The 15,408-nt window shown below is 48.0% G+C and overlaps 2 protein-coding genes across 6 annotated transcripts in view; one reads left to right on the top strand and one right to left on the bottom strand.

Annotated features, from left to right (window-relative positions):
• Nucleotides 1-211: 211 nt before the first annotated feature.
• Nucleotides 212-7,190, top strand: SSR3 (signal sequence receptor subunit 3). The gene is made up of 7 exons (XM_075715989.1): nt 212-361; nt 1,244-1,370; nt 1,786-1,884; nt 2,824-2,955; nt 3,553-4,942; nt 5,613-5,698; nt 6,426-7,190. The coding sequence occupies exons 1-5, from the start codon at nt 223-225 to the stop codon at nt 3,617-3,619; spliced, it is 564 nt and encodes a 187-aa protein (XP_075572104.1). The 5' UTR covers nt 212-222; the 3' UTR covers nt 3,620-4,942; nt 5,613-5,698; nt 6,426-7,190.
• Nucleotides 7,191-8,093: 903 nt separating this feature from the next.
• Nucleotides 8,094-15,408, bottom strand: part of LOC104026949 (voltage-gated potassium channel subunit beta-1) — an 84,592-nt gene continuing 77,277 nt past the window's right edge. For all 5 annotated transcript variants that reach the window (XM_075715983.1, XM_075715987.1, XM_075715984.1 and 2 more), the window contains 5 exons: nt 14,652-14,772; nt 13,307-13,401; nt 11,095-11,215; nt 8,855-8,943; nt 8,094-8,192 (listed from right to left, as the gene is read on the bottom strand). In XM_075715983.1, coding sequence (XP_075572098.1) covers nt 8,103-8,192; nt 8,855-8,943; nt 11,095-11,215; nt 13,307-13,401; nt 14,652-14,772 — 516 coding nt within the window. In that variant the 3' untranslated portion in view covers nt 8,094-8,102. The remainder of the gene's footprint in view (nt 8,193-8,854; nt 8,944-11,094; nt 11,216-13,306; nt 13,402-14,651; nt 14,773-15,408) is intronic.

The following is a 15,408-nucleotide window of genomic DNA, read 5'->3' as shown; positions in this document are numbered from 1 at the left end:
CGGAGGCCCGGCGCCCGCCACAGGCGGGGAAGTAACGGCCATAACGGCCGCTAACGGCCGCGGCGGCCTCACGCCCAGGAGGGGCGGTGCCTCCCCGCCGCCCGCGCTCACGTCGGCGCCGACCGGAAGTGCGCAGCGGGCAGGGCCCGCCCCCGCCCCGCTGGCGGCCTGACCCGGAAGCGGTCGCCGTGCGCTGAGGGTGCCAGGGCCCGCGTCCCCGCCATGGCTCCCAAGGGCGGCCCCGGCGGGCGGCAGCAGTCGGAGGAGGATCTGCTGCTGCAGGACTTCAGCCGCAACCTCTCCGCCAAGTCCTCCGCGCTCTTCTTCGGCAACGCCTTCATCGTCTCCGCCATCCCCATCTGTGAGCGGCGGGGAGGCCCCGGGGGGGCCCTGGGAGGGGGGGAGATGCGGGCCCTGAGGGGGAGATGCGGGCCCTGAGGGGGAGATGCGGGCTCTGAGGGGGAGATGCGGGCCCTGAGGGGGAAGTGCAGGCCCTGAGAGGGAGATGGGGGCCCTGAGGGGGAGATGGGGGCCCTGAGGGGGAGATGCGGGCCCTGAGGGGGAGATGCGGGCCCTGAGGGGGAGATGGGGGCCCTGAGGGGGAGATGGGGGCCCTGAGGGGGAGATGCGGGCCCTGAGAGGGAGATGGGGGCCCTGAGAGGGAGATGCGGGCCCTGAGGGGGAGATGCGGGCCCTGAGGGGGAGCAGGGGCTCCCCGCAGCCCACCTCGGGCTCCTGGTCCGCTGCCGGCTGCGGGTCCCCGTGCTGATGGGTGCTCGCCTTGCCCCGGGTCTGGCCGGCTTTAAGCCCACCCCAGGCGGGACCGCCTTGGCTACCTCCGTGCCGTGTTAGATCCAGCTTCGAAGCCGGCGCTGCTTGGAACAGCGGGCGGGGTGCTTGCGCTGCGGTTCGTAAAGATGGACGAGCTGCTGGTCGAGCACTGACGTGTCAGCATCGGCGCTGCGGGGAGCTGGCGGGCTGGCTGCGCTGGGCTGCTTCGCGGCGGAGTTTGATGGGGTCTCATAAGGCCCCCTGCAGCCAAAAGCAAAGCGGATTTCTCTCTTCGAAAGTACTTTTTAATGCAGTTCGGAGACCCCCAAGTGATTTTGCAGGAACTGGCTTTGGTCTGGCAGAGCCGGTGCCGAATTACAGAGCTAGCAAGCTGCATAGGGCTCCTGTGGGGATATTTTTCTTGAAGAGAGAAACCACTCAACTCAAAACGTCTTTTTTTTTTTCTTTTAAGGGCTTTACTGGAGGATATGGCACATGGATCTAGTTCAGTCCGCAGTCCTGTATAGCGTAATGACCCTCATCAGCACCTATCTAGTAGCTTTTGCGTATAAGAATGTCAAGTTTGTTCTCAAACACAAGTAAGTTTGGTGGCTATTTGAAGTAGAATTTATTATTAAATAATTTAACAAAACCAGCATTTACAACTTCTTTTTTTTTGTGAATAAGAATGGCTGAAGTGTTCCTCCAAAAACTGTTTTACACAGAAGCATCTCCTAATTGTTTTCTGTCATCTCTCTGGTAACTATGGAGTAGACTAGCCTTGTCAGCTAAGTGTACAACGAAATAGTAAAACTACCTTCATTCTCGGTGGGTATTGCCACAAACTATATTTGACTAATACTTTTAGTCATTTGATTATTACTTGTTGTCCCTTCAACTTGGCAAAACTGTTCAGTGTCTTGGCGGCGTATTATTATTCACTGTAAATAGAACTTTTGTACAATCCCATGTTGGTTTATTTTCATTTTTCAACTTAAATGGTGTTTCTTACAGGGTAGCACAGAAAAGAGAAGACGCTGTTTCCAAAGAAGTTACTCGCAAGCTGTCTGAGGCAGACAATAGGAAGATGTCTCGTAAGGAGAAGGATGAAAGGTAATCCTCTTCTTTCTCTCCCTGTTGTAATACTGCCTGGTATCTTTAAGGCTCTAGGTAGGCTATTAGGGACTGTTGCTTAGCCGTTAGGTTTTTTTCTGTATTCTGGTAAGTATAAGCTGTACTGTCAGCTCTTTGTTCATCTATAAAGCCTTTTTGAGGCAAGTTATCAATGAAAGGTCTCAAACATTGAAACCTTTATCAGTAAGGTCCTATAAGGCAACCTCTCTGTCCTTGAGCTGCAAAGCAAAACAACTTTTTGCACAGGCCTTCTAATAACGCTCTGAGGTGTAAGCATCCCAGCTGTCTTCAGAAATAGGAGAAGCTCCTTTTCTTAAGGACACGCTAGCGCAATGTATTTTGCATAGTGACGTGCGAGTTCCTGCAGAATAGCATTTCCATAAACTGCTGGATGCACCACAGTGATTACTGGTTGCACTTATTACCCCTCGTGCTTACAACTGGCACGTGTCAGTATGCAGATTTCCAGCTGAACAGCTCGCACTAATATCCAGGCTATGCCTGATGAGCGTATCGGGGAGCACTTAGAGTAGATGCCCATTACGTACAAGACGCAAGGACAGGAACTGTCAGCGCTCTGGAGCAAAAAGCCCTGTCTTCCAGGCACGCTGGTAGCATCTAGCAGATACAAACTCACAAAAAGTGTTATTTATAACGGGCTAGGTTTGATGTGCCTGGTAGGAAAACAAGCGTAAGTCACTGAAGTGTATGAATGCATAGGATATGCGGGGTTCTGTCGTCAACTAGTGAGCTGACTGGCAGTTCTTGCTGCGCTCTGACTTCTAGAAGCTGGCTAGAACAAGAGCAGCAGTATGTGGTTTCCTACACCTCTGGGTGTCAGTCGCTTCCTAATGGTGGGTGTGCCAGGCTATGCATTGATTTAAATATGCCTGAAATAACGTCTCTACTTGCTCCTAGAATTCTGTGGAAGAAAAATGAAGTTGCAGATTATGAAGCAACAACTTTTTCCATCTTCTACAACAATACTCTCTTTCTGGTCTTGGTCATCATTGCTTCCTTTTTTGTGCTGAAGAACTTCAACCCCACTGTGTATCCTTTATCATCATGCTTGAAACAACCAGAGTCCTACTCCTGTTTGTTGTCATTAGTAGCTCTATTTGTCATGTGGGTTGTGAGATTACTCTGTTGATATGGGCAGTTCATTGTAGTACCTCAACTTAGAAACACTGTGACATAAAAATAGAGATTACAAAAAAAAAAAAAAAATCTCCCAGTCACATCAAAGTTTAACGTCCAAATGAGATGTTTAAGGATATCATTTGGACAATATACAGAAATCTTAAGAGCTTTGCCGTTTCTGTTGTAATTGTGGAATGAGGAGGCAGCTCGTGTTCTTGCAGAAACACAGGGCCACATATGTTAATTAAAGATCTGCAGTATTTAACAGTATTTATAATAACTCCTAAGAGAACAGGCTAAACTTTATGGGTGTCTTAATTTTGAAGTTAAGTGCATTTCAACGTCCTGCTAGCAGCCTTGATTGTAAGCTGTATTTCAGGTGACGGTGTTGCAATTTTAAAACTCCTACAGAGAAAGACCATTTCAATTCCTTGTTTTTCAAAAAACTTCTACTAAATGTCCTGTACAAAAGAAGTGGTATATATGTCCTTAACCTTTTCCGTACAGAAACTATATTCTTTCTATAAGTGCTTCATCTGGACTGATTGCTCTGCTATCTACAGGATCCAAGTAGACCAAAAAAATACGTGCACAGCAATTTATTTCTGTGAGAGGGTTCAACTGCATACAACAACAACATACAAAAGTTTAAGGGTGGAATAGGAATACATTTTTTTTTTTATAGTGTGACTGCTTGAGGGTATGGGAGGGGGTTTGAATCCGAAATGGTTGAGTTATATTTACTTTTATCTTTACATGATATTATTCAATAACTGAATTAATCAATTTTTTTTACTTAGTAATGAAAGGAAATGGTGTGTGAGCAGTTACCAAACGTAACCTTCCTGCAGCACTGCATAGGTGTGGTGGTGCTACAGACCGTTAGACAAACGCACCATAAGGGCCTGCTACACAGCAGCACAAACGGTTGTACTGAAAACCTGTAACAAATTCCCCTGCGAGTTTGGTGACTGGTGTAAGAGCCAAACACACTGATCATAAAAAGTGACAATCCACCATTTAGCATTGTAACGTGAATAGTTTTAATAAAAAGGAGGCTTTTTTTGTCATTTAATTCCTTGAGTTTCCATTCTTACTTTAAAAAAATGGGGTATTTTCACGGGCAAGCAGTAGGTTTGTCAACTCTTTCTGCTTCCAGAAAAGGGGGGTCTTCTACAAGTCAGCATATGTATTGTTTTCATTGGAAATACTCCTCATTTTTAAGTAACTTGGAGTCAGGACAAAACCTAAATAGTGTCTCCTAGAAAAGTACTTCTGGAGTGGCTTGAATGTACTTTTTTTTTTAATTCATCTCTAAAGTTGTAAATGTAAAAGAAAAAAAAAAAAAAAACCTGCCAGTTTTCCTGGCACAGCTTAACAAAAATGCTTTAGCTGGCTTTTTAGAATGGGTTTGTCTAATGACTGGCCTTTTGCACTTTTTTTTGTGCTATCAGCAAAGCAGCTGTTAGGTTAAATGGAAACTCTACTACTGTTAATGGAGTTGTATTGGAGAAGTTACAGATTTTGCCATGACAGACTTGGAATCCTAAACAGGGAAGAAAGAGAGAGCTTATAATCAGATTTAATGTCACAATTACTTTGCTAATCTTTACTTCGGTAAGATTTGTATTTATGTAAAATACAGTAAAATGAAGATTCAGAAGTGCAGGAGACAGCATATCTGGCTTGCCTTAGAGCATGCTGAGTTTGTAAAGTCTCTATTTCTGACAAACACAACCAGGACAGCCTCACAAAACTATCACCTAATTGCTGCCCAGTGCCTGCTGATTCTTACAGTACTTCTCTCTTCAGCATCCTTTGGGATTGGGGTCGGATGAGGGTCTTCAATCTCAACTCCGCGCTGCATAATTTACTTTTAGTTTGCTTCCCAGTAAAGGTAATATTATCTATGTGCTTACATCATGAAAATTCCAGTGGGTTTGGTGCACTTCAGAGCTGCTTGTTGAAACTACTTTTCTGGTCAGCCATTTAACACTCTTCAAATTAACTTGATTGATTGTTTTCCCTCAAAAATATGTGGATTTTTCTTTATTGCTTCTGCCTGCTTATTCTCTACTGAAAGGAGCCTTTCCATATTGCTTGCATAATTTTACTTTCCTTGGCCCATCACTTATTATTAAGGGTATAATTTGTATGTATTTTAGTCTAAGTATTTAGCACATGTAAACCAAATTTCTAACAAACTTCTATAAACGGTCAGAATCAAGTATGAGGCCAAGTCACCTGCTCTGTAAGCAGCAGGACTTGACTGCTGCTGTTTTGCTGGTCGCTGGTGATTTGCTCAGCTCCTACCAAAAGCACACAGCACTTTACTTAAACTGAGACACATGAACAGACAACGCTATTATATTAATTTCACTTGTCAGCGTTACTAGGAATAAGACTGACCTATCAGGCGTTTTAGAAAGCGGGAGGCGTATTTTCCGGGAAGTCTGCCATCTAGAGAAAAGCAATTGGAAACAGCGCTTTCTTCTGCTATTACTGTCAGTTCGCTGAGTCTTTTACTAACAGCTTTTCGTCTTACCTTAGTTTTTCGGTATTGACAGTTGCTGAGGCCTGGAGCCATGGCGTGTGTCAGAATTTTTCTGGAGAGAGAGAACTTTGCAGCACTGACAGCCTGAAACAAAAGCAGGTGGGTGGGTTGGGTTGTTTTCTACAGAAAGCCTGGTCTTCTCTGTGGCCTTCTTCACAGAAAAGCGCTGGGGTTTTGTTATTGTTGTTGTCTTGGATTTTTGTTTGCTTTTAAGGTTGGCTCTTTGGGGTTTTTTTCCCCCCTTGCAATCCCCCCTACAAGCTGCACCCGGTTCCTTCAGTATAATGCTGAAGGTTCGCCTAAAGCTAGGCTACTGCTCAGCACCCCATTGCCCTCGGAGCATTAGGCAAGCTGACTTTAAGTTTTTGCTCTAAGGGATGACACCATCTCATTTTCAATTAAAAAAAAGGTTGGGAATTAATGTATTTTTCATATATTGTTGATTCCCATGTATCCGAGAAGGGGAGGAGAGAACATTGAATTGTTCCTCCCAAGGTAAGAAGAGGAACTAGTCTGCTACTGGGAGAATAATTATACTGTTAAAATAATAAAGCTGTTAACTGTGTAATGGTCAAAGCCTTTGTGCTGCCCGTGAAGCAGATTTTGAAATACTTCAAGAGTTAATTCTCCCAGCTAATACTGCAAGGCTAGGGGCCGTGGCCCAAGCAGCGAAGGTCGGAGCGGGGAGGTGAGCCGTGCTGTGGTGGCGGTCGCCACCTCGGCGAGCTGTGACTGAGCCCGGCGTCGTTTTGGAGGGGCCGGTGACTGAACCGCAGTGGGATTTCAGCCAACTGTCGGGAGGACGTTCACCTTGTGCTTATTTCAGGCCAAACGTCACACAGGGCTGATGTCTGCCCCAGGAGACTACCTTCTAGAAGTACCTTCTCCGAGACGCGCAGCGCTCCGCTCCCCGGCCGTACCCGCTCCTCTGGCCCAAGCTCGTTGTCCCTTGCCCAACCCGGGTACAGGTGAAGATCAGCGCGTCCCTGGGGAACCATACGTATCCATTTCCAACGCAAAACGCTGCTGTTTCAGCAACCAGCCTCGCTATTAGTAACAGCTGTCTAAGTACAAAATCAGATGCACAAAACGCTTTTATTGTGTCCAAGCAGAAGTCAAAGTCAGACTGCGTTTCTGGATATACAGCAGCTAAGTTCATTTACACAGACCGTAGCTCATCGGATTAAATAGAGGAGAAGACAACTCGAGTATTGGTATCTGCTCACGCGGCCCGCTGAGCGCTGCGCCCGCTCTGCAGATCGCCTCGAGTCACGGGGACTAGAGTACGAGGGTCCTACACATACTGTACATAGCTGTACCCCCAGGAAGTATGTGCCCAAAGTACGTGACTCAATACGAGAGAGAAAGACTTACTGAAATCCTAGGTGCGTTTTACAAAGCAAACTCATGGTAAAATATGACGTGGTTCTTGAGGTGGGCAAATTAATATGTACATGCCCACTATCAACCCCTGTAGAGGGATGAAATGCTCACAAAAAAAAAAAAACCCAAAACATCTACCCGTTTAAAATGTGTCTTAAAGATACTATGAATTTACTTATGCCCGATTCCAGAACGAGTTAAAGCAAACATGACCTTCCACCAACGTACGTACCTGATTTTTTTTCTGGTATTTTTCAGCAGCTATGTATTATATATAAGTATCTATACCCTTAAAAGCTCACGAATATTGAAATTTGCAATAGCTATGTCTACAAGCAGGCAGAAGTCGAGGCAGGTTTCTACAGATGCAAAACCCAGTATTTTATCATGGATTTCTTGGTTTAAGATTTACGTAGAATTAGAATTTTGCAAACAGCCGTTGTTTTTATTAACCTGACATGCGTATTTGGGTTTTCTAACTGTGCTCTTCTGGCTCGTACTCAGAAATACTTCCCAGGAGCATTCCACAGCTGAAATAATTGTATAGTTAGGAGTTGAGCTATCTAATTTCTAGCTAATTCTCTGTCTTACATCCTTTGTTCAACTACAAGCAAAGTCTAAAGCATATATTCAGCATAAAAAAGGAAATGGAAAATTTGAGCTTGCCCCTTCTATCTGTTAACCTGAAGAAACTTTATAGTTGGGATTTCCCAAATGTGGTTTTATTAAAACCTTAAGTTGTATCTGGCTTTTCTTCATTGAAAAAATAGATCTGTACATCCTTCTTTAATTACCAAGTACCTGAAGGTTATAAATTATTTTTTGCTTTACAAGTGTTTTTCACAGCACAAGCATGAGGTGCTAAGAGTAAAGTAAAAATTAATGAATTCAGTCGAAGGTAAGAAAATACAAGATTATTCTTGGTTAGAAGAGAGATCAACTGTGCTTTTGAATTTCACTGCAGATTAGTAGCGACAGCACACATCTCGAAGGATCCCGTGACAGTAGACACCGAGCAGCAAGCTGCTGAATGATTCTCATGACCGGATATTAACTCGGGGCTGTACTTCTGTACAGAGCACTTTTTAAACCATGCAGTCCAGGTAATTCATGCATTGCATTATGATCTGTAGTCCTTCTTGCTGTAGGGCTTATTTCCCAGAATATTATCTATTTCGTTTACAATATGGGATGTCATCTTCGGAAGGACCTAGGGGTAGAAGAAAACTGATGTTTAATCAAGCCTCCGTTAAAGGGTTTTTCCAAATTTAAATCTAGGTTTTATCAAATAATGTTTCCTCTATTCTTTCGTGTGACAGATATTTCAACATTCACCTAGTACCTTTCTGCCTTAAAGGAAAAACTACTGTAGTATCTTTACCCTGTGAGAGAATCGCAGAAGCGCTCCTAAACTTTATATGCACAATATTACTTGGCTGCAGTGGAAAGCGAGCTGGCGGCAAGAACATCAGAGGGAGCTCTTATCGTGAAAAGCAACGGAGAATAATTAAGGTGGGCGCGAGCGACATGTGCCCTGTGGAAGACATGGCGCAGAATATATCACACCACGTCCTGGCATCGGGTCGCTCGCTTTTTCAGATACGCTAGAGCTGCTGATGCCACCCTCTTGTTGCCAGATACGGCTGTAACTACCACCGACGGTGGTAAGTCATGGTGACGCACCGTAGGTTTGCCTAATGAACGTGCGTTACTAGAACTGGAAGATGCCTGAAACAAAATACGAAATATTAAAACTATATTAAGAGGAGGAGGGTGCTAGTCTCAAGGTGTGCTGGTGCAACCCCCAAAGGGAGCTGGGCAGCGGCTAACCCCCCACACCTCCGTTGAGGTGCCCCCACCGCCTGCACTTGCCTGTATGGCTCCCAGGTTCTCTATCAGCTGCTCTGGGTTGGAAGATCCTAGAAGGACGGAGCTCACCCCCTCGTTTCTCAGGCACCATGCTGGGAATAAAGTCACAAGATGGTCAGGAACATAGGTTGCGTGACACGGCATTACTCCAGATCCTAATGTTTGTCAGAGCTTCTGTCTCCGTTTGAAAAATGACAACGTTATTCGTCTCAACCTTCACTTTACTCCTCCAGAACTACCAGGAAGAAGATGCACAGGTCAGACAGCAAACCATACAGCGGATCTTCCAGCATCCCACCTGACCCTGGTGCAGCAGTTGTCTTAATTGTGGGGTTTGGTTTTTCCCTATCACAAACCACAAGGATTCAACTTCTTGGCTATTTGAACCAGGGATCATTTTTCTAACAGAAATAATTATTTAAAAAAAAAAAAAAAAAAAAAAAAAAACCAACTCTTTTTAAAAAGTAGCATTCTCTTGTGTCCATCAGCCCAGCATGCCGAACAACTGATGGCTGCCACGCAGGGAGGGACCGTTCAGAGAAACAGGGAGGTCGGGGTTGGACCCACATGGCTTGCCAAGAGGCACTCTTGTCAGTCAAAGCCTGATGACGATGCTGGAAACAATCTTATTTTAAGTAATTTTTAACTTTAGTACTGAAAAAGAGAATGTTATTTTGTGTGAGGCTAATGAACCAGGGGTTACCTCAAAAGCATTTTAATATCCTGCAGCATGTTTTGTTTTGTTCTTTTACTGCGTTCCTTGAAATGCGTTAGTGTCCTCCTAATGAGGTGTTGCGTTGCCCATCTTCAGTCTTTCCGTGTTTCTGGCATTTGTTCCATAACCCCGATAGCAAATAATCATTTCAGTGTTTTAAATAATAAATAGATCATAGAATCATAGAATCGTTTAGGTTGGGAAAGACCTTTAAGATCATCCAGTCCAACCATTAACCTACACTACCAAGTCCACGCTAAACCAATCAAGGGCAGACTAGACTAAACCATGTCCCCAAGTGCCACCTCTGCCCGTTTTTTGAACCCCTCCAGGGATGGGGACTCCCCCACCTCTCTGGGCAGCCTGTTCCAATGCTTGACCACCCTTTCCGTAAAGAAATTTTTCCTAATATCCAACCTAAACCTCCCCTGGCGCAGCTTGAGCCCATTTCCTCTCGTCCTATCGCTGTTCCTTGGGAGAAGAGCCCGACCCCCCTCCCTGCCCCCTCCTGCCAGGAGCTGCAGAGCGATCAGGTCTCCCCTCAGCCTCCTCTTCTCCAGGCTGAACACCCCCAGCTCCCTCAGCCGCTCCCCACCAGCCCTGTGCTCCAGACCCTGCCCCAGCTCCGCTGCCCTTCCCTGGGCACGCTCCAGCACCCCAATGTCCTTCTTGTGCTGAGGGGCCCAAAACTGGACACAGCATTCCAGGTGCGGCCTCCCCAGCGCCGAGCACAGGGGCACAATCACCTCCCTGCTCCTGCTGGCCACACCATTCCTGACACAAGCCAGGATGCTGTTGGCCTTCTTGGCCACCTGGGCACACTGCTGGCTCATGTTCAGCCGGCTGTCGACCAACACCCCCAGGTCCTTTTTGGCCAGGCAGCTTTCCAGCCACTCTTCCCCAAGCCTGCAGCGCTACATGGGGTTGTTGTGACCCAAGTGCAACACCCAGCACTTGGCCTTGTTGAACCTCATCCAGTTGGCCTCGGCCCATCGGTCCAGCCTGTCCAGGTCCCTCTGCAGGGCCATCCTACCCTCGAGCAGATCAACACTCCCACCCAACTTGGTGTCATCTGCAAACTTACTGAGGGTGCAGTCAATCCCCTCATCCAGATCATCAATAAAGATATTAAACAAGGCTGGCCCCAAAACAGAGCCCTGGGGAACACCGCTCATGACCGGCTGCCAACTGGACTTAACTCTATCTTAACTCTTATCTACAGATACAGGCAAAGACAAAGCCATGCTTTGTCCTATTTGAAAGACGACACATCTTTTCCTGTCTTACCGTTCACCTAACCATCACCAACACTTCAACAGATGACAGGAGCACTCACAGAGTGCCTGTAGCTGCAGGGGCTTGTACGCGGTTCCGCCCGCACTCATCTCTCAACAACCCCTACGGCACAAGCATTCCGTCTGCGCCTCGGAGCGGTGCCCTTCGCGCGACAAGGATGCGAGCGAGGCGATGCGTTTGCGACAACAGCGAAGGGCGAAGGCGCGGGGCCGTCCCCCGTCCCGTCACCTACCGACGGCCAGCTGAGGCAGCGTGCACCCGAGGCGCTCGGCGATGGGCGACAGGTCCTTCAGCTTCACCTGCTGCTTTCTGCCTTCCTCGCTTATGATTTTCTCTTTCAGCCATTGGTAGCACTGGAGATGAATTACATTGCAATCGACTGTTAGCTTTAATCTTCCACAATGGAAAGTTTAAGACAATTATTCACAGCTCTTAAAAAGCCATATCCAACCCAAGAGGTAATTGAGGCCAAATAACATCATGCTGTGCTACCCGAAACAATTACAACAGGACCAGGATGTCTCCTGTGAGAGCCTATGTCTATCTCCTTGGCTTTATGCAACTGATGGACTCAGTCTGGAACCTTGAACCTCCTCAGTTTTATTTTTGGACCACCGGATCCCATCACAGAGTGGGAAAAAGTGAAATATTAGTCAACTTGAGAAGACTTTGACACCCCATCCCCCCCCCCAAAAAAGAAAATTGAGAACATCTGATCTTGTTCAAGCTTTACTACTACTGCTGAAGATTAGAAAACTAATTAAACAAAGCTGAGATTTCAGTTCTCCCAGCTCCAGACTTGACACTTGATTCTACTTCACTCTCACCAATTTACTTTGGATCCTCCTCTGCAATGCCAACTTCTTAGCTAGCTTTTACTGAATGTTAATGATGTATTTTATTTTGGAAAAAAAATCCCAAATGCAATGAAATACCACATTTGAAAATGCTGCCCTTTGTAAGCAAGTCAGTGTAGACTGCATCTTTCCTTTAAAAAGTACCAAGCTGAGCAAAAACCAGCACTGGGATGTACGTCAGTCTGCTGGCACTTGTCAAGCGCTATCGGCTTTTGCCCATCAGCTGATACAGACCCTCAAAGACTGTTTTGGTTGGGCTTTTTTCCCCCAAATCCGTGACATTTTAATGCTCTGCTGGTTTTCAAACCGTTAAATAATACGCCTGCCACAGGCACGATATGGGAGCAGACCCCATAACACCCAATAAGAGTAAAACCAGGATAACTGTGGGGGAAAGCAAGCGCTGCGGTGACACCGCAATGCTAAACCTGTTCGAGGCAAAGGGCAGGCCCGCCGAGGACCCACAGGTCTCACGGGGCGCTGGGGGTCTGCCCTGCCTGCGGGGCTCCCTGGAGCGATGCTGCGGGGCTGAGCCCCCCGCCACGCACCCGCTGCCTGGCAGGCTGGTGCCCAGGTGTCCTGGTTTGGGCTGGGCTAGAGTTAATTTTCTCCCTAGCAGCAGGCACAGTGCTGTGGTTTGGATTTAGGATGAGAAGAATGCTGATCACACGCTGATGGTTTAGGTGTTGCTCAGTGCTGCTTATGCCAGGCAAGGACTTTGCAGCTTCCCCTGCTCTGCCAGGGGCACAAGAAGCTGGGAGGGGGCACAGCCAGGAGAGTTGATCCCAACTGGCCCAAGGGCCATTCCATACCATACGGCGTCATGGGCAGTATAGAAACTGGGGGGGTTGGCCGGGGAGCAGCGATCGCTGCTGGGAACTGGCTGGGCATCGGTCAGCGGGTGGTGAGCAACTGCATTGGGCATCACTTGGTTTGTATATTATTATTACTATTATTATTATATTGTTATTATTATTATTTTACTTTATTTCAATTATTAAACTGTTCTTATCTCAGCCCAGGAGTGTTTCTCACTCTCACTCCTCCGATTCTCTCCCCCATCCCATCGGGGCAGGGGCAGTGAGCGATGGCTGCGTGGTGCTGAGCTGCTGCCTGGGGCTGAGCCCCGACACCAGGGTAGGGTGGGCAGAAAAATAACGTCCAAGTCTGTTTTACCCACTGCACGTGGTGAAGAGGTTTTAAGTCACGGCAGCTGTATCGGTTAACGTCAGCTGCGAGCACCAAGCACAACAGAAACCCTGGCCTCGTGCCTTCCCCTTGGCGATGTCCGGACAACGTCAGCATGGTGAGAGCATCCTTCTGCAGAGCCTGGCTCCGCTCGTGTGCTGCCCCACAACCACCAGCTCCCTGCGGTGGGGAACCCAAAGCCTCTTTATAACCCAGATTCTCCCGCACTTTGGAGCGTGGTTGCCAGAGAAACCGAGCTGATCTATCAATACGGCAGCACGCAGGCCAGCCCTCTCATAAGGGATCTCTTTTCCCTTTGTTATTTTCCTGCCCTCACAAAACCAGTGCATTTACTTTTCTCGAACATGCAACAACAAAAAAAAAAAAAAAAAGAAATACCTTTAGTGCAGCCCTTGAGCTTTCAGGGACTCCGTTGCCGTATTTCCCTGAGATGATCCCACAGGCTAGTGGAGACCATGTCATTGCTCCTACCCCTGCAGAGGAAGCAGAGGAGGAGATTTTAGGGGACCGGGAGAAATCAGAGTTGTATCAAAAAACAGGACTTGCAGTTAAAAGAAACCAAACCAAACCAATTGCTGCTTGTTTCTACTGCCGCTGTCAGTGATGTTCGGTCGGTGTCTTCCAGGAAGATGCTGCTGATGCCTTTAAGGAAGACCCGGACTAGCTTATTCACCCAAAATCTTATTGCGAGAGCCTCCAGCCCCATCCTGGCTCCTGTGCAGCAAAGAACCTGCACTCCCGCTTCTCAGCCCAGGCATCTCCTGCGCCCGTGCTGCTTGAGTCTCAGAGTGAGAAGCACCATGGCAATCAGCACCCGTCTCTACCAGGGGCACAGTGCGCCAGTTTGTCTTTTAGGTCGTTAGGTAGACACTCATCTGTCCCCTTCAGATCCAGGCGTGGAGAGCTCTGTTCCCATCTAGAGCCCCAGGTCAGCCTGCTGTGTATTTCTTTCCTTTTTTTTTTTTGGCTGGAAAGCTGCCTGGTGGAAAAGGACCTGATGGTGTTGGTCGACAGCCGGCTGAACATGAGCCAGCAGTGTGCCCAGGTGGCCAAGAAGGCCAACAGCATCCTGGCTTGTGTCAGGAATAGTGTGGCCAGCAGGAGCAGGGAGGTGATTGTGCCCCTGTGCTCGGCGCTGGTGAGGCCGCACCTGGAATGCTGTGTCCAGTTTTGGGCCCCTCAGCACAAGAAGGACATTGGGGTGCTGGAGCGTGTCCAGGGAAGGGCAGCGGAGCTGGGGCAGGGTCTGGAGCACAGGGCTGGTGGGGAGCGGCTGAGGGAGCTGGGGGTGTTCAGCCTGGAGAAGAGGAGGCTGAGGGGAGACCTGATCGCTCTGCAGCTCCTGGCAGGAGGGGGCAGGGAGGGGGGTCGGGCTCTTCTCCCAAGGAACAAGCGATAGGACGAGAGGAAATGGGCTCAAGCTGCGCCAGGGGAGGTTTAGGTTGGATATTAGGAAAAATTTCTTTACGGAAAGGGTGGTCAAGCATTGGAACAGGCTGCCCAGAGAGGTGGGGGAGTCCCCATCCCTGGAGGGGTTCAAAAAACGGGCAGAGGTGGCACTTGGGGACATGGTTCAGTCTAGTCTACCCTTGATTGGTCTAGAGTGGACTTGGTAGTGTAGGTTAATGGTTGGACTGGATGATCTTAAAGGGCTTTTCCAACCTACACGATTCTATGATTCTGCAAATGAAATAGCCGAAAGGCACAGCAGTCTCAGCCTTACCTATTTTATGATACAATTCCGGCAGCTGAACCTCCACTTTCTCTCTTTGGAAAAGGTGGTATTCAGCTTGTTCACACACGGGCGGAATCATGTTAAACTGCCTGGCTACGGAGTAGGCTTCCTGGAGAAATTAAATCGGTAGATAAAACACTTCGTTAAGTAAAAGCATCTAGCGGGACATAACCTACCAGCTCCTTGAGTGCCAGCGAACTCGAGTTTCGCTATCCCTTAGCAAAGCCACGCGCGTCCCCGTGAACGCCGCCGTGCAGAGGTGGAGAGGCGGCCCCATGCCCGCCTGCGCTGCTTCCCCGCCGCCCCTGCGCCCGCCGCAGCAGGGCACGGACCCGCCTTCTGCCTCCTCCAGCCCACGGCTGCTTCGGGGCCAGTGCAGCCACAAGCCAAACGCCTTCCCAGCTGGGATGGTTGGTGCCGAGCTTCTTGATCATGGTTTGACCCCACTGCAAAAAGCAGGGACCGGTAGGACGCTCCTGGCATCTGTTGGAATCGTAGAATGGTTTGGGTTGGAAGGGACCTTTCAAGGATGAGAGGAAACGGGCTCAAGCTGCGCCAGGGGAGGTTTAGATTGGATATTAGGAAACATTTCTTCATGGAAAGAGTGGCCAAGCATTGGAACAGGCTGCCCAGAGAGGTGGGGGAGTCCCCATCCCTGGAGGTATTCAAAAAACGGACATTCTGGAACAGGCTTTAAAATTATTTTAGGTGAAAAGATGCTGGATGGAGTAAAATGCAAACATCT

Source organism: Pelecanus crispus, chromosome 9, assembly GCF_030463565.1.
Source record: "Pelecanus crispus isolate bPelCri1 chromosome 9, bPelCri1.pri, whole genome shotgun sequence".
In the NCBI taxonomy this organism is placed as follows: Eukaryota; Metazoa; Chordata; class Aves; order Pelecaniformes; family Pelecanidae; genus Pelecanus; species Pelecanus crispus.
Note: the sequence above shows the minus strand (reverse complement) of the source record. Positions and strands in the feature narration are given on the sequence as shown.